We start from the raw sequence: 22,433 nt of genomic DNA on the forward strand, positions 1-22,433 counted from the left end.
AACCGTGTATAATACTCTTAGAATTGAAGATGGAGCTGATTGGAGATGGGGATGAAGATGCCCAGCTCTAAGATGGTGTATGACGCTCCTAGGACCCAAGAATTGGCCCCTGTATTCTGTGTTCTGCTTTGTACTAGTGGGTGGTTGTTAGTAAGTCGTTAGCACAAGTTGATCTGGAATGGGGTCAGAGATGCTTAGAGCTTCAAAGAGAGAGCCCACACTTGAAGCCAATGCCACCACATGGTGGTAGTAATACACAGCAGATTATAATAGTTATTTGGAATATTGAGTATGGCTTCTCCCCCCTGGCCCTTTTAGGCTACCACGAGGTTCTTCCCTCTGGGCTCTTAACCTCTTATCCAAGGTTGAGACTGAGGTGCTATCTATTTCCATAGCAGTTGGCAAGTGTTCTTCAGTGTTATGACATCACAAATGGAGGTCCATGGGAGGAAGCACAGGCCTCCTCAGTAAGGAGGAGGAAGTTTAGACTTTATAACTAGCCAAGCAGTTGTGATGGTTCTAAAAAGAGGTATTTTTTTTTGCCTTTTAATAAACACAAAATTATACCTCTGATACTCAATAATAATGAAAAGTGGTACCCTTTTCTGAGTGATACATACATTAGAATGGTGATTGCTTTATTTTCTACAGATGCCGAGCATTTGAAGCTTGGGTTTTTTGGAGGTTGATGGAGGGAGTGCTTAGAATTGAACTAGTCCCTTGCTCATACTAGGCTAGTGCTCAATCACTGAGCAACACTCCCAGCCCCAGACACTTAACTTAGCCATTTTAGCCATTGCATATTGTCATTGTTGGCTAGATGACTGACTCCTCATCATTTGAGATGGTTATGTGTCATAGAGTTAATCCTGGGGTTCATGTTTGGCCAAATTAAATACAAAATTCCAACTAGGGACTGGGGAGAGAACTCAGCAGGTAAATTGTTTGCTGAGCAGGCATGGGAACCTGAGTTGGGAACACATACATGTAACCCCAGTGCTTTAGGCTGTGAGTTGGGGCAGGGGTGAGGCAAGTAGGCCCTACAGGCACATTGGCCAGCTAGTCTAGTAGAATAGGTGAGAGTCAATGTCCCCATCTTACACAATACAAACTGGACAATGAGAAGAGAACCAGTGTCTACTTCTGGCCTTTACATTATGCATACATATGAATGACTACTCATATGCCTCTGTCCCACTCAATAGGACAGGAAGCCCAGGAGTGAAATCACATTTATGTGGCCATAAACTAGTTCTTCCATTGTGCCCTCGATAATAAAGGGGTGTCTTCTGGTGCAGTTCTTTATTCTGGCCCAGGAATCCACTGCATCTTAAGTTTGAAATGCTTGGCAGATGAGCTTGTTTCTTTGGAAGAACTTGACAAACTTGGTGTTCTGTCCTTTGGGAGATAGACTTGAGCTGCCTAGGTAGCTGTTTAGGAGTTCTCATGGCTGAGTTACTAGCACTTGTCAGACCAAATGACGTATGACATTTTATAGCCACCAGCTTCTCAACTCTGTACCTGTGTGGTGGGTTAATTTGGGTGTTAATCTGGAGAATACTTCACCTGTAGGGTTCCACTTGTTTTCCCCAGATGTGCCAACTGTAGTTAGGGAACAAATGCTTCTCTTCAGTCATAGCACTGCAGTGAACACTCTACTGCTGGGAAGCTGCGGTGGTGTGTGTGTGGAGCCACAGCTCGCTCTCTTCTAAGCAACATAACTTTTGCTGGAAAAGCACTTTTCTAGTACAGCTTACCTAAACCAACATCAGCCTTAATCCCAACAAAAACCCTCTTTTCTGCTGCAGTCTAAATTTACTTGTATCTTACTTACTTCAATTTCAGTGGAACTAATAAAAACAGAACCTTTGTCTTCACAGTTACTAATGAGTTATAAAATATCAAGGGAATGGTTGTATTTGGAAGGATGTTTTGAGAGTGGTTTCAAAGGCATTTGTGATAGGATAGCATCAGACATTGCCAGGTGTAGTTGAGAATTCCTTTGGGATCTGGTACCTCCAGACTTGTGTGTGCAACAGACTGGCCACTGTCACTTAACCTCCTGTGAGGCTCCAGATGAACAGGGTCCTCACATGCTTGAGAATTTGTGAAAGAAGTGCACACAACTCTCCCAGCATTTATATATATGTTTATCTTTGAGGCAGGACCTCACTACGTTTAGCCCTGGCTGATCTTAGAGATCCACCTGCTGAGATGAGAAGCATATGCCATCATGGCCCAGTTTACATTTTGGTGAGGGGGCAGGTGGGGATGGAGACCTTGAGCAGATGTGCCTGTGCCACGGTATGTGTCTGGAGCTCAGAGGACAAGTTGGAGAGTTGGTGCTACCTCGCTGCATTTCAGAGATGGACCGTGAGGCTTCTGCGGCAAGCACTTTAACCAGTGCTGAGCTGTTGCACTGGCCACAGCCCTCCTGCTTAGTTACAGAGAGAGGTTTGCATGGAAAACAAATGGTTTCTGTTTGTTTTGTTTTTTTAATAAACTGTATGTGTGGAGATGTTATGTTGTGACCCTTTTAAAATGCCAGGCGACAACATAATGTGTCAAAGCTTATAGGCCTTGGTCATGATTTACCTCATAAAACTTTGAAGGGGGAATAGATGTAAGTGAAAAAAATTCTGAATTACCCAGTTCTTTTTGCCTTTTAGCTCTTAGGTTCATTATTTAGAAAGTTTGGACTAGTTGAAAATCAGCAAAAAGAAACCCACCACCTCCCCCGTATTTCACACATAACCTTTGTCATTCAGAACCTTCTCATTGCTTTGTTACCTGGCACTTGGGTCAAGGCAGGAGTGATTGTGAATTTCAGGTTAGCCAGACCTCCTTTACCACCACCTCCCACCGAATCCCACCCCGGCATCCCAGACAAACCCTTGTCCAAGGGATTGTGGTCCTTAGAGATTAAAGGGCCAGTTTTTTAAAGTGTTTGTTTTTAGAAATAGCTCTCTAATACAAGTGTATTAGAGGCTTATGTCTGTGGAGATGATCTTAAATTTGTCCAAATGTAGGTTAGAATGGCTATCTCTTGTTACTTTGAGAGTTTTGAGATGCAGAAATGGGGAGGCATCATTTAAAGCAGGAGTTGGAGAGTTTTCATGCTCCAACTCGAGGATTGCAGTTTGAGAGAGCCAAATAGGGGAAACCACTTTAGCTCTGTCCGTGGTCCTGAACCAGTGTACCGCCCCACCTCTACCCCCAATGACGTTAAGACTCGGGATTATGAAGGCTAGCACACGGCTACCTAGCTATTCAGAAAATCACACCTCCTAAATGTAGTAAGACCCATTTCCTGCATTTGGTGTTGCAGGAAAAAAAAAAAATCAAAGCTCCTGGACAACCTGGGGCAGCATTTGTGGAGTTGAGCTGCTTCTGCAGTCTGTTTTGGAATGGTGTACATGGGCTGCTTTAACCCCGAGATTAGCCAGAAGTGGTGGTGCCAGCTGTAGTCCCAACATTTAGGAGGTAAAAGGATGACAGACCCCAAAGCAACCCAGAGTTTCCCTACTCCGTTTTGTTTGCAGTTATTTAGTGAACTCAAGAAAATAGTCTGTAAGGTTAAGGTTTTTATTCAAAGATGTGTTTTATTTTGTGTGTGTGTGTGTGTGTGTGTGTGTGTGTGTGTGTGTGTGTATGTGTGTAGATAGGTGATATGTGTGCATGTGGGTAGAGGTACCCTCAAAGTTATATCCCCAGGAACTCAGAGTTACAGGCATTTGTAAGCTGCTGTGTTAGTTTTGGGAATTGAACTCAGGTCCTCTGCAAAAGCAGCAAATGCTCTGAACCTCTGAGCCATCTCTTCATTCCTGGTTAAGTTTTATTGTTTTTTCAGTGTTAAGTATGGGATCCAGGAATCCTTGTGCATGCAAGGAAAGGACTCTCCTAAAGACCTACAGTCCTACCCTAGAGGATTAAGTTTTAATTAGTAGGAGGCTTACTGCAAAATAACTTTCCATATCAATTATGTAAAGGTTCTTAAATATAAGCCATTAGCCATTGCAGACTGAGAGTAAATAAGAGATGCAGCAAATAAGCATTTTATGTCTACAGAATAGTCCTTTCATTAATTACAAATGGAACAGATTATCATGTGATGTGGCCAATATTCATCTACCTTTAGGCTTTGAAAATTTACGTTACAATTAGAATTTGATTACAAATAATAAAATGTAAATATATTCTTGTGCATATAGTCCAACTATGAAAATCGACTCATGAGCTTTCTTATTTTCCTTAAAGCTGGAGATACAGATGACCCACCAAGAATTACCCAGAACCCTGTCATCAATGGGAACGTAGCCCTGAGTGATGGGCACAGCAATGCGGAGGAGGACATGGAGGACGGTAAGTACTGCTCACTTACTCACAGCTGTGGAGCGCTGTCAGAAACATAATCCATCTGTATTTTTTCCTTGAGTGTACTTTCTGGTCTTTAGAGTAGTTAGTTTTCAGGAGGTTATATCTGAGGGCAATTTAGGATCTTGTTTTTGTTTTGGGTTTCAAGATTGTGTAAAATTTCAAGGTAAGTTGCTTCTCCTCAGCCTAGGGAAGGGGGTTCAAATCCAGAGGTTTGTAGTGAGTGGGTGTCTGCTCATACCCACCAGTTTCCAGCCACTGTTAGCATCCAGGGTGCCAGGTAGACTGTATTTTCCTTTCCCATTTGTTTGCAGCAAGATACTTTCAGCATTGGGATTTGGTTTTCCACTGCATTCCCACTTTAGTGTCTTATCAGTCAACTGCAATTGAGAACACCTCCCAACTCCTGTTAGGTGAAGTGAGAACCAAGCGTTGGGCCCTAGACTTCCTCCACTCACTTTCTCTGCAGCTTCCGTGTGGAAAAGCATATGCATATGTATACGCATGGGCGTTTGGTGTCAGGGAATCACTTTTCTTTTGAGGATTCTTTAGATCATCTTAAGAGATGTAACATTTGCAAGTCAAAGTCCTGAGAAGGGAGCAGCCAGTAATTGCTTTATGCAGCCCCTGGAATCTTGCAGTGTAATATGAAACCATGTTCTGTACAAGCATGTCCATCAATCCTCATGAGGGTTGTGTCCTTCCCAGGGGAGTAACGGGGCAGTTGAAAGAAACCATCAGGCACGGGCTGCACCACCAGAAGGACTGCTGTTCAGACCTCCTGCCAAAAGTTCAGCCTCCATGCGAAACTGCAGCCGCAGTTGAGAGTTCTCTCACAGTGCGGTTTACCCCTGGCAGCTGGCTGAGGCAATTTCTGAGGAAGGTAAAGAGGCGTGGGCTACACCCCGCTGCTTTGTTCCCCGTGGAGTGCGCTTTCCACTGTAGATGAAGGGCAACGGTGTGGGTGTGGTCTCATTGGTTATTGGGCGTTTGGTGGATTCACTTTGGACACCATAGATGCCAAGAGTGGCTCGGAGAGTGCATTTGGGAAGGTGGCTAGGCAGAGGTGCCAGGTGTGCATTTGGGGTCACTTTGAGTTGTATGTAGAGCAGTAGCAAGCCCACCCCATCAGCTCTCCCAGTGCAGTTTGTTTTAAGCAATTCCTCTCTTATTAGGAGTGTCTGGGAGACACAGATGCGGCTATGAGACATTCTGTGTAGTAGAAGAGGCCAGTGTTAACCTCTGAACCCTACTACCTACTTCCTACCTGCAGTCAAAATAGACAACCAAGTGTCTCCTGGGGGCCGGGTGGCCTAGCTTGAGAATTATGGTTAAGAGGTTATGAGTCAGAATTTTCTTATTTTGGGACAAATAGTACCGATTTCTTAGTACTAAATACCCACATTATGTCACAAAGCGTTTGGGGTCGCAGATGGAAAAAGCAGAGCAGCCCTCTTGGTTTGGAGTTGGCATTGTCTTCAGAGAGGACTCAGGGCCTGAGCCTGTTGATAGTATGGCGCAAGCACAGGAGGGTTGGGCTCTGCTTCCGGAGCAGAGTGCAGGGTGGCCTTTTCTGGAGGTAACGTGATTGTGAAACATTGTAGGTTGTATGGGTCATGTGTCAAGGGTCAGAACCCTGGAAAGGTTGAGGAGCTCTGCGTTATGCAGGCCTCAGCCGTCCATGCCTAAGCTGGCTTCTACAGGAGGGTTTCTTAATGATTCCCCAGACTCTGGCTTTGAACCCCTTTACTTAAATCTTTTAAAAGCACATCAAACTAGGACACATGATTTAGCGAACATGATTTAGGCCAATTTGTAAACAAAGGATGAGTGACTTCCTGGTGCTGAGGGTCCTTGTTAGTGAGAACTTAGGTGGCTTGGCAGTGCAGACATCAGTGGAGAACATGTTTAGTTGATGAACATTTTTGGGCAAGTCTCGGAGCTAGTTTTTCATCACATCTATTCTTGTTCCCTCAAGTATTGTTTTTCCTTACATGACTAAGAGAAGTTTTAGAGTGAACGTGGGCTATGAAGATCTCTACGGAGCCAGGTTAAGTTGTAGGTATCTGGACACCGTTCGTTTCATCCGAATAACTGACTTAGACAATTTTATGAGAATGACTAATCCATGTGAGTGAGGTTTGAGAAAACATCACTCTAGAGCCACCACGTGGAGAAGTTAGTCCCTTCGAAAGCCTGAAATGTCCAATCTTCATTTGCTCTCCCTACACAGTTGAAGCCCAGGCCAATCCATTGGCGTTTGCTCTGGGCAGATAAGATAGTGGTGGATGTGGAGCTTTGGGGCCGGCAGGCAGCACAACTGCTAGTCTGAAGTTTTCTGGGGCAGGATTGATGCTGGGGGACCTCGAGTCTGGCTGAAGAGGAGTGTAGTGTGCTCATCATGAGGAAAGAGTAAGTGTAGCTGGGAGCAGAGACACAGTGGCTTCAGGCCAGCTGTCTCCATGATATGATCATATAGGATTCCCATGTCCTTTATGCTGATTATCTCTTGTGTGTTAAAAAACAACAAAAAGCCTTTGAAATGCAGGTTTTTGTTTTGTTTTTAAAGTATATGGAATTCACATACTACTTCATCCATTCTTGGGCAAAGACCTTTGTTGGTCAGTCTCATGTAATTCCCTATAGCAGGCTTTAGCATCATACATAGGTTTCAGATTTTCTTGTAGGCTTTTCATTTGGCATTTATAAATTCTCATTTGTCCTATTGGTGTGAATACTGAGGCCTTGCCCGTGCCAACTGTAGGTTCTACAGTTGGACTGTACTCCAGCTTTCAAGTTATTCACAAGAAGTTTCAACTTCCTTAGCCTGTTCTAAGAATGTGCCTTCAGTGTAATGCAGAAATCCAGTGTGATGTGTAACGAAACAGACTAGTGAGGGGGCCATGGAGAGTGCCAGGTGCTGCCTTGTCAAAGAATTACATGTCAGTGTAAATTTCACCACTGTTTCTTTTTACTCAAATGTGCGGGATGGAAGAACAAAAACAAAATTACAGTATGATTCAATTTTCGTAGATCTAAAGTGTAATCCTGTGAATCTAAATTGCCGAGATAGGATAGCTGTATTGGCTCTTATATCTTGTAGAGTACACCATCATTGTCCTTGGTGTCTCTGCAGATGATGGGCATTATTGAAGACTCACTGTCACTTTGTAACATGCTTCACATCAGTATGCCTCAGTTTCCTTACCGTAAAGTAGAAATTAATGCTGCTCAGGTGCACTTTGTAGGTCCATTAAAGCATGTGGCAAACCTTGTCTACTGAGTACTTGTAGGCATTGTCATGGACAGAATTTTTCCCCCTGCAAGCAGGTGTAGGAATACCCCACTCAGTAGACTTCGGTCAGTCATCAGCACCTCGTTGCAGCTTCCTGGAGCCACTCTCTTGCTATAGTGCTCCTGCCCTGACTGAGGGAGCCGGGCTGTGCATAGTGCTAGGGGGTGGGGGAAGCAGAGTGTGAACTCGGACAGACTTTGGTAAAGAATACCCTCTGTGAGGACTGATGGACATGTTTTCTTAAGAACAGACCCAGGTAGTTGCAAACTTCTAGAACTTAAGTACATCTACAAGTAGGAGATCCCACAAACTGACTTTGTGTACAGTTTGGAGATGGAAGGGTTGTGGGGCTCTGTTATAATGGCCTTCAGCAGTCTGGTGGTGTAAGGGGCAGGGTGTCCCTATTAATTAACACGATCCTCATGAGTCTAGGCTGCTTATGCTCCAGGACCCAGTAGTCAGGGATGTCAATACCTGATCCTGGGGGGACGAAGGGGGGGTGACTTCAAGTCCCTCAGAGATGGCCTTCAGTCCCTACCAGTCAGGGGGCTGTGCCCAATCCACAGTTAGGCAAATACAGAAAGTGATGCTCTCAGACACTTCTGCAGTCCCTTGGTCTTCCATGGCTTTTGTTTTGCTTTACTGATGCTTGTCCAGTGGCAACTGGCAGAGTGGCTGGAAGACTGCTCCCTCGCTGTAGCCTGAGAAGCTACTGGGACTGAATCAACTTACTGGCCAGTTAGGGGTAAATGATGCCATTATTTTAGATGATGCATTTTTGATTGATACACTGAACCCCTGACCAGAGGCACTACAGGGCAGAATCCTTCATTCTTTGTGGATATTGGGAAGAACTTTATTTCTTTATAAACAAATTGCTACCATAAGAGATCCAGCTTATTAGTTCACAAAAGTTGAAGCCGAGGAACAGTATTGGCTGTCTACATGTGCTGTGCTCCTAGCACAGTGGCTGGTCTCTTCAGCTGCCCTTTTCCCTCCTCCCGGGGCTCAGTTCAAGACTCATATCTTCCCTATTGTATACAGTTCTGCATATATACAGAAATGAGCCCTTCTTTTCCTTCTTTCCTATGTCTGTCCCCTCACTTGATGCCCAGATTTGGGGGTGAACACTGAAGTAGATCTTCAATCCCCAAAACTCTTGGTTCTCCGAGGGAAGGCAGGTGTGTGTGAGTGAGCACTCTGTTAGGAGTCCAGCCATGCAGAAACTGTCCTTATTAGCCTTTTCATAAATTGGAAACACCACTATCATTTCCCCAGAGGCTTCAGCAGTTGGATTCAGAGAGATTGTAGAGCAGTTTACTGCAGTGTTCATGCACATTTGGTTAATGCCCTAGCTCTGTGATTGATGGCATGTTTTCTTGCAGACACCAGTTGGCGCTCCGAGGCAACCTTTCAGTTCACTGTCGAGCGCTTCAGCAGACTGAGTGAGTCGGTCCTTAGCCCTCCGTGTTTTGTGCGAAATCTGCCATGGAAGATTATGGTGATGCCACGCTTTTATCCAGACAGACCACACCAAAAAAGCGTAGGATTCTTTCTCCAGTGCAATGCTGAATCTGACTCCACGTAAGAGTTTAAATGATGCGACTACAAATGCACAGATTTCTGGAATCCAAATTCCACCAGTCTTACTCAATTTATCTCAGTTTCTCCTTAACTCTATGCAGTCCCTTTTCCTTTCGCTCTGGGGATAGAACCTAGGGCCTTGCTACATAATCACTACTACTGAGTTAAAGCCAGCCCTGATTCTAAAAGTACAATATAAAACTAGGCTTAGTGTGCTAAAGCCCAGCAGCTTGGAGAGGCTGGGACCATGTGGACTCTGCCGACCACTGAGTACGCATTCCCTTCCCACCATAAGCCTTAAGTATGGCTGTCAGAGGCTGACAGCCCTTCTGTCCTCTGATGGCCTGTGCCTATGGGCTAGTTGGAAAGCAGAAGTCACAGCAATTAGTTAGGTACTTCGAAAACAGTATGGCTCTGGCCTATTTAGGGGGGCAGTTTTGGTCATAACTTTTTTTTTAAAGGAGGCTTATTGTAAAATTGTCTTAATATCTATATCTGAGCAATAGAGGCAGGAGGTCAGTTCTAGGCCAGCCTGGATTACATGAGGCCCTGTTACAGTAACTAAGAAACAAAGGGAAATCTTGGAGGTCCTCCATTGGTAGGAAAGAAGTATCATTACCCCTTTGGTTTGTTCTCAGAAGCTTATAGCTCTCCCTTCAATCCATATTCCTCATTGTCAGTGTTAAACTCATGTACGCCAGCAGGACAGTTAAAGGGAGGGTTGTCGGGGAGTATGGAGTGCATTGTCCCTTAGTCTGCACCAGGGAGCCTAACCCTGTGTTCTTAGTCTCGTCTGACCTACTCTGTCACCCCCTGATTCTGGTTCTTGGGAAACAGCTGTGGCTGTTCTTTCTATAAATGCTCCCGGGAAGGACATGGCTTGTTTCCTTCTCTTTTAATGTTTATGAAGTGCCTAGCTAAGCCACAAGTGATAAAGGGTTTGCCTAGTACAACCAACGGACACAGACCCCCCCCAAAAAAGTGTGAAATTAATTTTATGTATAGTAAGGTTCTTTGTATAGGTTAAATTTTTTCTTCTGAGCTTATCTCTGGCAATAAAATAGTACCCAGGTTGGACTGTATTATGATGGTGCTACTCTCTAGCGTCCCCATTGGCAACACACACTTCTGTACCTGATCCCTCCTGAAATGTAGGGCAGATGTGCAGGAACCCCGAGGCACAGGTACAGGCTCTACTGAGTAGTGTTGCATTATGGGACAGAACCCTGAGGTGCGTCTACCTTCATTTGCTCTGTTGTTTGGGCTAGCCTTGAATTCGCAATAATCCTCTTGCCCCAGCTTCCTGAGTTCTAGAGTGTGTGTGTGCTGTCATACTTTGCTCATCAACTCTTACGCTTGTAGCCCCCTTCACAGGCTTTTGTACGTGCCACGAAACCACTACTGCTGAAGAGTTACACCCTTGTCTAGCCACAGTTGTATAAAACCTAAAACTGATACTTTCAGTGTGTTACACTTACAGTCAAACATTTTAGGGGTGTCATGGTGCAGAATCTTGTGAGTTCTAGTCCAGCTAGAGCTACCAAATAATAAATCATGAGCCAAACCACTGCACTCGTGTCCTCAAATTCCTCTTCTCTCTCCAAGGGAGATGTTCATGTGCTGGTTGTGATGTTTTAGAAATGTGTGAGTTAAGTATGTCAACTAAGGCTTGGGTGATTTGTTTCTTCCCTCCCCTGCCCCAATAGGTCGTGGTCCTGTCATGCACAAGCAGTGTTGAAGATAATAAATTACAGGGACGATGACAAGTCATTCAGCCGTCGCATCAGTCACTTGTTCTTTCACAAGGAGAACGACTGGGGATTCTCTAATTTTATGGCCTGGAGTGTAAGTGACAGAGTATTTAGTCTTAATATCCCAACTGTTATTGCTAGTCTTGTTCTTTTATGCCTCAAAAATCTTGCTTTGTGGGTTGAGCAGGTATCTGGAAGTCGGTGTGGCTTTCTGGCATTAGGTGTTCAGGTTGCAACCTTTAAAAGTTTACTCACTAATGTCCTGTGTGTGTATGGTGTGCAGCTTAATTATATGTGTGTGTGCTTGTATGCAAATACTGAGTGTGGGCACACGTGTCATGGTGTGGCACATTTCTGTGGGTTTTGTGGCTGGAGCTCAGGTTCACGGGTTCAGGCTTAGGTGACAAGCACCTCTACTTTCTGCGTCACCTCACTGACTCCTCGAGCAGGAGGTGATTTGGGGAGGGGATGCTGTTTTCTCTGTGTTAGCTATGGCTGCCCTGGAACTCACTTTTTTTTTTTTTTTTTTTTGTTTTTTTTGTTTTTCAAGACAGGGTTTCTCTGTGTAGCTTTGCGCCTCTCCTGGGACTCACTTGGTCGTCCAGGCTGGCCTCGAACTCACAGAGATCCGCCTGGCTCTGCCTCCCGAGTGCTGGGATTAAAGGCGTGCGCCACCACCGCCCGGCGGAACTCACTTTTTAGACCTAGGCTGGCTTCAACTCAGATCCACCTGCCTCTCTGCCTCCCAGCCTCCCAAGTGCTGGGATTAAAGGTGTGTACCACTGCCTAGCATCCAAGTATTAAATTGTTAAAATACCTTTAAAAAACTGTTTGTGCCGGGTGGTGGCAGCGCACATCTTTAATCCCAGCACTCAGGAGGCAGAGGCAGGCGGATCTCTGTGAGTTCCAGGCTAGCCTGGTCTACAGAATGAGTTCCAGGGCAGGCACCAAAACTACACAGAGAAACCCTGTCTCGAAAAAGCAAAAATCAAAACAAAACAAAAAAATACCTGATCCGGTGGTGGTGGTGGTGGTGGTGGTGGTGGTGGTGGTGGTGGTGGTGGTGGTGGTGGTGGTGGTGGTGGTGGTGGTGGTGGTGAAGGTGGTGAAGGTGGTGAATGCCTTTAATCCTAGTACTCAGGAGGCAGAGGCAGACGGATCTCAGTGAGTTCGAGGCCAGACTGGTCTATAGAGAAAATTTCAGGACAGGCTCCAAAGGTACACAGTGACACCCTGCCTCAAAAAAAAAAACCAAAACAAAACAACAACAACAAAAAAAAAACGGTCTCTGTGTACCTTTGTGAGCATATGGGCATGTGTATGAGCATGCCCACAGAGGCCAGGAGGGGTTGTCAGATTCTTTGAGGTTAGAGTAATGGGAATTTGTGAGGTGTGGGTACTAGGATCTGAAATCTTTTTTTCTTTTTAATGGTTTTTCGAGAAGTATTTCTCTGTGTAGCATTGGAGCCTATCCTGGAAATCACTCTGTAGCCCAGGCTGGCCTCAAACTCACAGAGATCCGCCTGCCTCTGCCTCCTGAGGGCTGGGGTAAAAGGCGTGCGCCACTACCGCCAGGCTTTTCTTTTTTTTTTTTAATTCAAAGATTTTCTATTCATTTTACATTTCACCACCACGCCTGACTGAATTCTGATTCTCATGAGAGAGGAGCAGGTCTGTTAACCACTGAGCTGTTTCTCCAGTCTTTAAACTTTTAATTACACTGTGGAGTTCTTTCTGATGGGTTGGCCTTCCTTGGGAAGACACATTACTCTGTAGGGCCCCTTTCTGCAGAGGTAGTGGCTAGTGGGTGGTCTTTTGACATGTTGCTCTTTAGTCAGTACTTCCAATTCTTGTCAGCTCACCCAGGCTGTGGCACTAAACCCTGAACACCTCTGCAGAGCTCCCAGTGTCCATGCTTAACACAAAATGGACCGCTTCTGCACTAGAGCAAAAATTTCAAAGTAGTGCTCCATTAAATTTTGAGGTAGTGCTTTATTGAGTGCAGAGTACAAGGGCAGTTGTCTCTTTGGAGTAAAATAGATGGTTATATATTCTTATGTGAGTTGGATATTTTTATTTTATAGGAAGTGACTGATCCTGAGAAAGGATTTATAGACGATGATAAAGTCACCTTTGAAGTTTTTGTACAAGCGGATGCTCCCCATGGAGTTGCGTAAGTTTTGTTCAGTTGGGTACTGCTGTTTGTATTGAGAAGTATTAGCATATGTTTAAGAGAAATGCTCAGCCAGTAAGCCCACCCTCTTTAGTTTGCCCCCAACACTCAAATCAGCTGCCTGCTTCACACCCTCTCATTGAACGGGCTGATTGGCAGTTCCTTTGTGCTCACCAACGAGGTTTTTTTAATGTAACCAGCCAGCAGACTAGATAGATGATTTTGCAATCTTAGGAAGGTCCATGTCTTACCAAGTAGAGAGTCTGGGTCCTCACGTTCATGGCCACTGCAATGGGGATTTGTTTGCTTTTATTTTGAAGAGTGCACAGGTATGAAAACTGTCACAGGGAAGCAGGGAACATGCTGGGTACTGGTGACAGCTCCCATCCCTTTTTAAGTGTGAGGTTCTAACCTGGGCCATTGGCCAGGTCCTGGGATTGTATAGTAGCTGTCATCCTCACTGACAGTGTTGGTTCCTGTCTCTTGTTAGTATGGAGAGGGAGGGTAGATTGGCTGGACGACATGGTAGTTCTTGTTGTCTGGTAGATTTTCTCTGGTTCCATTACCACATGGGTCCAGGATACCTGGGACACAGCTCAGACCACCGTTTTTCCTAAGTAGCCACCCAAATAGTATAATAAAGAGGAAAAGCCCTTGAGGCTTAGAAGTGCATTCTAAAAGTTCAAAATAGAGACATTCCTGTCTTCTTTCTGCATATGTGTTTCTGCAGAATTGGCAGCAGGGGTGTTCAGCTCTTGACATGTCCTACTGATCAAATGCGTGAATTCCTAATGTGTGTGTGTGTGCAATACAATGGCTGTGAAGTCAAATTTGATAGAAATGTAAAAGGGCACCCCCAGTGTCTTGTGAGTGCTCATCTTTATAAATGGCAGCTGTGCTGTGAACTGTTAGCAGACAGGTAATGCTGAAATTGAGTGTGAATAGTCATGCCAGTGAAGGACCTGTGTGATGTGAAGTCAGGCCTTAGTTCCCATAGTGTTGTGTCTGGAGGGATGCTGTGTGGAATGTGTTCATTTGCCAGGATGCCAGAAAACAGATGATGGCATAGGACAGTGACACTCAGCCACACCGATGCCAGGGTCATACTGACTAGAAACCAGTGTCCCATGCAGTGGACCTTCAAGTTTGGATTGATCTTTCAGGTGGGACTCAAAGAAGCATACGGGCTATGTCGGCTTAAAGAATCAGGGAGCCACGTGTTACATGAACAGCTTGCTGCAGACTTTGTTTTTCACAAATCAACTACGAAAGGTAAATGAAAGGCAGCTTTCTGCCTTCTGTTCTGTAAGGTATGTCAAAGGCCAGTAAAGTATCCAGCAGACATTCTCTTCCCCGTCCCTGGACTGCAGCCCTTTCTCCACGGGGAGGCCCTGCTGAGCTGACCTTAGTCTCTGGTAATAGGACATCTGCTATTGAAACTGACTTGGATGATCAACTTTAAAAATAAAAATACCATAATAATAACAATTGATCCTCGGACTAATATTTCTACATCTAACTTATATTCCCAGGCTCCCCTTCTACCCTCTTTTACTCATTTATTTGTATATAGTGCTGGCTCTCCTGGAACTGACATGCTTGCCAGAGCTCCACCTGCCTAGTCTATGTAGAAAGTGCTGGGATTAAAGATATGTGACACCACACCCAGGCCACACCCACTGTTTAAAATACAAAATTAAGGAGGGATAGGGTCTTACTTTTAAGTTGTTTAGACTGGCTTTAAACTCACTCTGTAGCCTTTGTGATCCTCCTGCCTCAGCCTCATAATAGCTGGGATTTCCAGGACCAGGTGTACACCTTATGCTTACATAGATTAATAAGAACACTTTGAATCTACTGATGGAGGGTGGTGCTCTCTGATCTGAGGGTTGGTTTTCTGCAGGTGGTATGGAGCAGTAGGAGGAGAAGGTACTTCTAATTAGGTCCTTTCTGTATCTCATTCCCACGCTGCTGTGGCCAGGTGACTGAGGTGGGGTTGTGTGAAGTGGTAGTTGGAGTGCCATCTGCATTTCATCATCTCTTTTTTGTTCAAAAATCATGGCAAAGTAAAATTTGTACCGTCCCTGGGAGCAGAAAATAAATGAGTTTGTTTTTTTTTTTGGCCTGGTTGGTGACTTAATTTTTTTGCATTCTTCTTTGTGTTTTCTAAATAGTCTTAACAGACAATTCGATGGTTTTTCAAACTTGGGCATAGCTAAGAGCCCCTAGCAAATTGCCTTACTCCTTATGATAACAGAAATGATACTTTTACCTAAAATTAAACACTTCTAAATCAATTCTTTTAGGCTGTGTACATGATGCCAACAGAGGGCGATGACTCATCTAAAAGCGTCCCTTTAGCATTACAGAGAGTGTTCTATGAATTACAGCACAGCGATAAGCCTGTAGGAACAAAAAAGCTCACAAAGTCATTTGGGTATGTATCAGCGATCCACCTCCATCCTGCTGTCTATGGAAGGGGCAAGAGTGGAGGCTTAGCGACGTGGTGTCAAGTGGGCTTCAGTTCAGGCAGGCTTACGGTCGTCCAGTTTGTCACTGTCCCCTCTTAGGAAATAGCAAGCTTATTTTAGACTTTTTCTTGAAAAATGTCACCACTTTGCTTTTCAGCAAAGGGCGTGTGTAGCTTTGAAATGTATGTATATTTAACTTGTTGATACCACCTTTTCTAGATAAGATTTTAGGAAATGTTAAGTTTAACTTTTTTTGCTGACTGCTGGTAAAATTCAGCTTAATCTTTGAATTATGACAGTCCCCAAGATATTCTTAACACACAAAAAGCACCGAATTTGAGGATAGTGGTTGATTCAATTTAGTTTATAACCTAGACTGCTTCTTAATTGACTCCCTTGATATATAGAAATTGAAATATAGATACTCATTTTCTCTTTGCAAGGTGGGAAACTTTAGATAGCTTCATGCAACACGATGTTCAAGAGCTTTGTCGCGTGGTAAGTTTCAAGCAGTAACTGTTTGGTTCTTAGAGCAAATGTTTGAGGCAGTGCTAGAGGTTTTTATAAGTAAAAGCCTCACGGCTAATCAGACCACTTACCTTGGCTTAGGGTTGATGGTTAGGCCAGAGTGCTGGGCTTCCCGACATGTACCACCATGCCTGGTTTACGCTCATCTCGTTCCAAACAGTGGGAAGAGCTGTGCTGCTCGGTAGGAGGTGACTTGCTGGGGAAGGTTGGACAAATGTAGCTGTAAGAAGTGGGTTTCTTACTGGTTAACTGAGCGCGTGCACAGGAGTCCCAGAACAAGGGGCACGCACCCTGGCCTAGGCAGCTGCATCCACTGTCAGCAGTCTTCTTGCACCCACCTCCCTCTGGGGGCCGCCTCTGTGCTGCTGCCTGACCCCAAGCTCCTTAGTCACTAGTACATTCTCATTCCTGGAGTGAGGAAAGACGTAGACTCGTACACGCAGACGTGGAGTGGCTGTTCAAGGTGATTGGCTGGGCAAGGTGTGTTTTCTTTTTTGCAGCACTAGCTGGATTGAATCAGTTCATTAAATATCCATGGACAAACCAGTCAATCCTGTTGACAGGCTCAACCTCATTAATCTCTTGGTGTGGACCAATACGAGTTAAGTTTAGTGATCAATTTACATGCTTTTCCACAGAGGTAAAATAAATATAAAAAATGCTTCTAAAGGCACTACAGATTACTAATTCATTCCAAAAACTGTATAAAAGGTTAACCTCAACTATTGCATGTAGATATTTTTTTTTTTGTAAAAGCAACAAAATCCAGCCAAGAAAGATTTGTATGTTTTTTTGATAATTGCATGCCAAAGGTAATAATTTTATAGTCTAGAAATTCTTTGACTGTTGGTACTTCCAAGTAGTAAATTGTTAAATTACGGTGTATTCTGTTTGTTTTGTTTTTTAATGCCGAAACCTTCTCTTTCAGTTGCTTGATAATGTGGAAAATAAGATGAAAGGCACATGTGTAGAAGGCACCATTCCAAAATTATTCAGAGGCAAAATGGTGGTATGTGAACATTAGTTTTAAAGAAAGGCTTTGAAAGATTATAAATGTAGATTTGACGACAATGCTAAAGCTGCCTTCTGTTTATTTACAGTCTTACATTCAGTGCAAAGAAGTAGACTACCGTTCTGATAGGAGAGAAGATTATTATGATATCCAGCTAAGTATAAAAGGAAAGAAAAATAGTAAGTCTTGTCTCCATACTCATAAGCTTTTAGTCATTGTTGCTCTGGCTCAGTGGTTGTTTTATAATGAAGGAGAGATGCAGGGAGTGACTTAAGTATGCAGCACACTGGGTGGATACCTGCTTCTACCACATCCAACTCTGAGAACACTGTGTCAGGCTGCCTAGAGCCCTCCTAGCCTACCCATTCCCTGGCTCGGCTCCCTCAGCTCCTTGGAAGAAACCACTCTAAGCTTTCAGCAACTTGGGCCAGCCTTGGTGTGTGTTTATGGAACCATGTAGCTTAGTGCAGTCTGGTGGCTTTTGTTCAGCATCATGTTCACATGTGCATCATACATGTGTCTCACAGGAGCAGTGGTTTGGTTATCATCTAGTGTTCCATTTTAGGGACCACTCTTTTTGATATTTTTGCTTATCTACGGGTTCAGGCCATTGTTGTTTTTTCTCCTTTCATTTGTGACAAGGCTCAAACTCATTTATTTCTTTGTGTGGACTGATACATAGTAAGTTTAGTGATCAGTGTACATGCTTTTCCACAGAGCTAAAGCCAATATAAAAAAGCAATTCTGTGTAGTTCATTTTAAAGCCTGTGTACAAAGTTAGCCTATACTGTTGTAGGTGTGCTGCTGCAGTGGGACAAGTGTGGAGTTATTTCTTGGGTTGTGAGTTTATAGTAGGCTTAGTTCCAGCACGTGTTTCCCTCAAGATTGGCAGAGCCATTTTCTTTTCAGGTCCTTATTGGCAGCTGGATATTCTCTGTTTAAAATGCTCACTCTAGCATTGTACCTAGGTTTAGTGTGGGGGTGGGATGGGGTGGAGTGGTGGTTAGGACGGGACCCAGAGCCTTGTTGGTGCCAGAACGGTGCTTGTCACTGAGCTCCTACTTCAGGAACACTTACTTGATCTTCCTTTGAAGATACAAGGAAAGTGTTGTAAATATATTTGTTCCCTTTTTAACTTCTCTAGTGTTTCCATTCTTACATCTATGGTTCTATCTGGTATTTTATCCCCCACCCCTGCCCCCACCCGGAACATGTTCTGCCAAGATGGACTTTATCCTTTATAGGTTTGCTGGGATGGAGTACAGTGATGGAGCGTTGGCATAGTGCAAGCCCTGGGTTCATTTCTTAGCTTTGCCAAAAGAGAACAAGAAAGACCTCTTCTAGATTTGATACAGTTTTTGCTACAGGGTCTTATTATGTAGCCCTGGCTGTCCTAGAACTTGGTGTTTAGACCAGGCTGGCCTTGAACTCACAGAAATCCTTCTTCCTCTGCCTCACATGTGCTGGGATTAAAGGTGTGCACCACCATGCCCAGCTTGATGAGATTTTTAATTTCATCTTTTGAATGATTTTTTTTCTGGCCATAGATTCTAAATTGGTAATTCTGTGTGTTTATGTTGTTCCACTGTCTTCCTGTTGGGACCCTTTTTTCTTGTAGAGGGTTGTGTGTGTCCCCCTGTCCCCCCATTAAGCTGTAGTTGATGATGACAGTTCCCTCTTGTCTCCCATGGTCTACACAGGTATTTATCAAACATGTAAGCACTTTCCAGCCTGTATTCCGTTCCCTCCAGCCTTTGCTGCCTGGGTCTTCTTTGGTGCTGCAGTTCCCATTGCTTTCCCTTCAGCTCCACTTCTCTGTGGCAGCGTTTCATTCATCCTGATGCTCCTCTAGTCCCTTCTCTCAGGAACTGCCTGTTGCCTTTGTGTGACTGCTGACCTTACTGCTGTCCTGTGTGTCTCCGCACCCCAACTGAAGCAGAAGGAAGGCCTTTCCTCCTCCAGCGTGTGGCTGGCCTTATCTTCCTCCTGATATTTAACGGCACACACTGATTTCAGTGAAATAGTTGTGTTAGGTTTTGCTCTTCTGCCTTGTCACTGTTGTAATTGTGTGATCAGCTAGAACACCAGGGCTGGCCCCCAGGCCCATGCAGGCCCATCTGTTTCATTGTCCTCCTGGTTTGCTCTCTGTCACCATCCAGCTCCTCAGTCTCTAGGCCATTGCTTGTTTATAATAAGTGTCTTAGCAAAAGTGCAGTGAAGGGCTTGAGTCTCCTCCTCCTGCTGTCATTTCACTGCCCTGGAGAGCATGCTCAGCCAAAGTGCAGTGGCCTGTGTCTCTGCAGTCAGTGGAGGTGATGCTGTTCATAGCTGCAGCCACATGCTCTGCTGGGTCCTGAACACATGAACCCACAGGAGTTACACCCAGGCTGACCTGTTACGTACTTGAGCTTTATTGACCTGTCTCTTTTCTTTCCTTTTAAAGTCTTTGAATCATTTGTGGATTATGTGGCAGTAGAACAACTAGACGGTGACAACAAATATGACGCTGGGGAACACGGCCTGCAGGTAACCTCTTCTTCCCGAGCTGTTGACAGTCCTTTCCTCAGTCACCAGCAATGCTGTGCTGTCTTCTTTCCTGTGCTTTGGAGATGTGGAGCCTCAAGGCTCTCCTAAGTGGTCTGCTCCGGTGGGAGGGTTTGCTTGATGAAGAGGTGTAGTGTTTCACAGGCAGAAGCAGCAGAGTGGTAGGAATGTGCTTGATAGTTCCTCATCATCGAATACCCTGGTCTTATCAGAAACAGTTTTTTGGTCATTTGAACTCTATTTTTAGTGCTCCAACCCCAACTCCATTTTTTCTAGATTGAGCTTCTTCTGTATAGATATCCCTGGCTGTCCTGGAACTCACTTTGTTGACCAGGCTGGCCTCGAACTCAGATCTGCCACCTCTGCCTCCCTGGCAGATCTGTTGGTACGAACCTGTGCCACCACACCCAGCTCTTACATTTTAGATGCCTTGTTTGCCTCCTCCTTCCATTGTTTAGCTTTTCTGAACCTTAGGCTCATAGGGTAAGGAGTGCATCCATCCACTAGGGTGTGGCCCCAAGGGACTCTGAGCATGGAACAAGGAACTTGTCCATGGTGCAGTGAGAGTTGGGGTGTGGTTGTTATCAGGCTGGCCAGCTGCAGTAATCTTGGGTCTTGTTTTTAGGCTTATACCTGGACTCTCACTTGCTCCATGAGCATATCACAGTGCTTCCCAGGCCTGCCAGTCTGTAACTAACTCATGGTACCACGACTCTGCTTTGCTGGGTCAGACCACTGAGGGTCAGAAGCTTTGCTGCCCAGGAGAGTGAGCTGTGCTGGAGGAGTGCTTGAGAAGCACTATCGTTGACCCTTTGCCACCCTGGATGATTTAGGATCTGGTTGTGCAGTGTGTAGTGCAGAGTGCTCACTGGAATGGGAAGGAGTGGAAATGGAATATTTTTCATTGTTCCTTGTTGGTGTGGATGAGGTGGTACCTCTCTCTGTTTCTGTCTTTCTTGAGATAGCCCTATCTCCGTCATTCTGCATTACAAAGAATGTTGCGGAATAGGGGTTTCCAGGTTTCCAGCTGTTAAGTGGAGTGGGATTGGAAGTGAAGACAAGGGGTTGGCTTGAGGTGCCGGTTGAGAAGTAGGGTAAGCATTGTGAGCACTAAGCTTGTGCCCCAGCATTGAGGGAAGAAGGCCGTTTAGCTAGACTCCTGCCTGCCTGCAGATCTTTGCTTGTTCTCATGGTACTTCTGTAGCATACCTCTTTTCACATAACTCGGACCAGTTTTCTTGTTAATGATTTTTCTGAGGCCCTCTGTTTTTTCACAGTGTTTGATGACTAATATTGCAGGTAGCAGGTGGCTTTTTAAATAACCCCTGCTCCTTTGCTGGTCAGCCAGGTTAGGGTGTAATTTCCCACACATTTACAGACGTAAACTTAAGACTCTCTAAACAAACATCCAAATGTCCTCACATGTACCACCAACAGTACCCAAGCACGTTCCCTTAGTGCTGAAACGATTATTGTGTGTATACATCCGTGATGTGCATGTGTAGGCATGTGTGTGGGGATATGTTGTTCAGAGGGCAATTTTGTACACTCATTTTTTCCCATCTTGATGTGGGTTCCAGGGATCACAGTCAGATCTGTGGGGCAGGTGTCCTCAACCCTGAGCTATGTCCCTGGCCAGAAACAGTTCTTTTCTAGCTTTAAGAAACAAGTACAGCTGGGTGTGGTGGAATATACCTTTAATCCCAGTATTTGATAGACAGAGGCATGTGGATCTCTGAGTTCCCTGCCAGTCTGACCTACGTAGCGCGTTCCGAGCTAGCCAGAGTAACCTATTGAGACTGTCTCAAAAAGCAGAAGACGGGTAAAGCCTGGTGTGGTAGCTTAGGAGGCAGAGGTCATTGTAAGTTCAAGGTTTACAAAGTGAGACTCTGAACTAAAATCACCATTTCTTCTCAACTTCCAGGAAGCAGAGAAAGGTGTGAAATTCCTAACGTTGCCACCAGTGTTACACCTGCAACTGATGAGGTTTATGTACGACCCTCAGACGGACCAGAACATCAAGATCAATGATAGGTAATGCGAGGGTGAGGGCTTGGCTTACCTCTGCTCTTGTCTCTGTCTCCTTTGTTGTGTATGGGTCCTCGGCTCTGGAACCGAGGGGTAGAGATGTTACCCCTCTCTCTTAGGGGTGCTACCCTGACCCCAGCCCTCTCCTGTGCTGCATTGAAAGCAAAGGGTGGGTTTCCTGACTAGTCAGAGTTTGTACACAGCTCTTCTAATGCTGAGATTTTGACTCAATGTAGATTTTTGCTTGTTTTTTGATATTTTTGAGGCAGGATTTCTCTGTACTTTTGGCTGTCCTGGAACTTGCTCTGTAGACCAGGCTGGCCTGGAACGCATAGATATTTTCCTGCTCCTGCCTCCCAAGTGCTGGGATTAAAGGCATGTGCTGCCTGGCTAAATGTAGATTTTATTTATCACAAATTAGTGTTTTTGTTTTTAGCTTCCAGAAAGTGCTAAAATTTGTAGAACGATGGAGTGTGTCTGCCCCATTATAGTTTCCTTTCTTTTTTTCTTTTTCTTTTTCTTTTTTTTTTTTTTTTCCGGTTTTTCGAGACAGGGTTTCTCTGTAGCTTTGTGCCTTTCCTGGAACTCACTTGGTAGTCCAGGCTGGCCTTGAATTCACAGAGATCCGCCTGCCTCTGCCTCCCGAGTGCTGGGATTAAAGGCGTGCGCCACC

At 44.8% G+C, this 22,433-nt stretch overlaps 1 protein-coding gene across 7 annotated transcripts in view; it reads left to right on the plus strand.

The window, feature by feature from the left end:
• Usp7 (ubiquitin specific peptidase 7) overlaps positions 1-22,433 on the plus strand; it is a 55,694-nt gene that overhangs the window by 21,217 nt on the left and 12,044 nt on the right. For 5 of the 7 annotated variants that reach the window (XM_006992115.4, XM_076577897.1, XM_076577894.1 and 2 more), the window contains exons 2-12: positions 4,258-4,362; positions 9,055-9,253; positions 10,960-11,098; positions 13,089-13,177; positions 14,341-14,449; positions 15,484-15,614; positions 16,092-16,146; positions 17,105-17,185; positions 17,277-17,367; positions 19,632-19,714; positions 21,657-21,766. In XM_006992115.4, the coding sequence (XP_006992177.1) occupies positions 4,258-4,362; positions 9,055-9,253; positions 10,960-11,098; positions 13,089-13,177; positions 14,341-14,449; positions 15,484-15,614; positions 16,092-16,146; positions 17,105-17,185; positions 17,277-17,367; positions 19,632-19,714; positions 21,657-21,766 (1,192 nt within the window). Of the gene's footprint in view, positions 1-427; positions 530-4,257; positions 4,363-5,082; positions 5,258-9,054; positions 9,254-10,959; positions 11,099-13,088; positions 13,178-14,340; positions 14,450-15,483; positions 15,615-16,091; positions 16,147-17,104; positions 17,186-17,276; positions 17,368-19,631; positions 19,715-21,656; positions 21,767-22,433 lie in introns of those variants that run through there. The other 2 variants (XM_076577895.1, XM_015985712.3) reach the window with 2 other exon arrangements.

This window comes from Peromyscus maniculatus, chromosome 8 (genome assembly GCF_049852395.1).
Source record: "Peromyscus maniculatus bairdii isolate BWxNUB_F1_BW_parent chromosome 8, HU_Pman_BW_mat_3.1, whole genome shotgun sequence".
Lineage (NCBI taxonomy): Eukaryota > Metazoa > Chordata > Mammalia > Rodentia > Cricetidae > Peromyscus > Peromyscus maniculatus.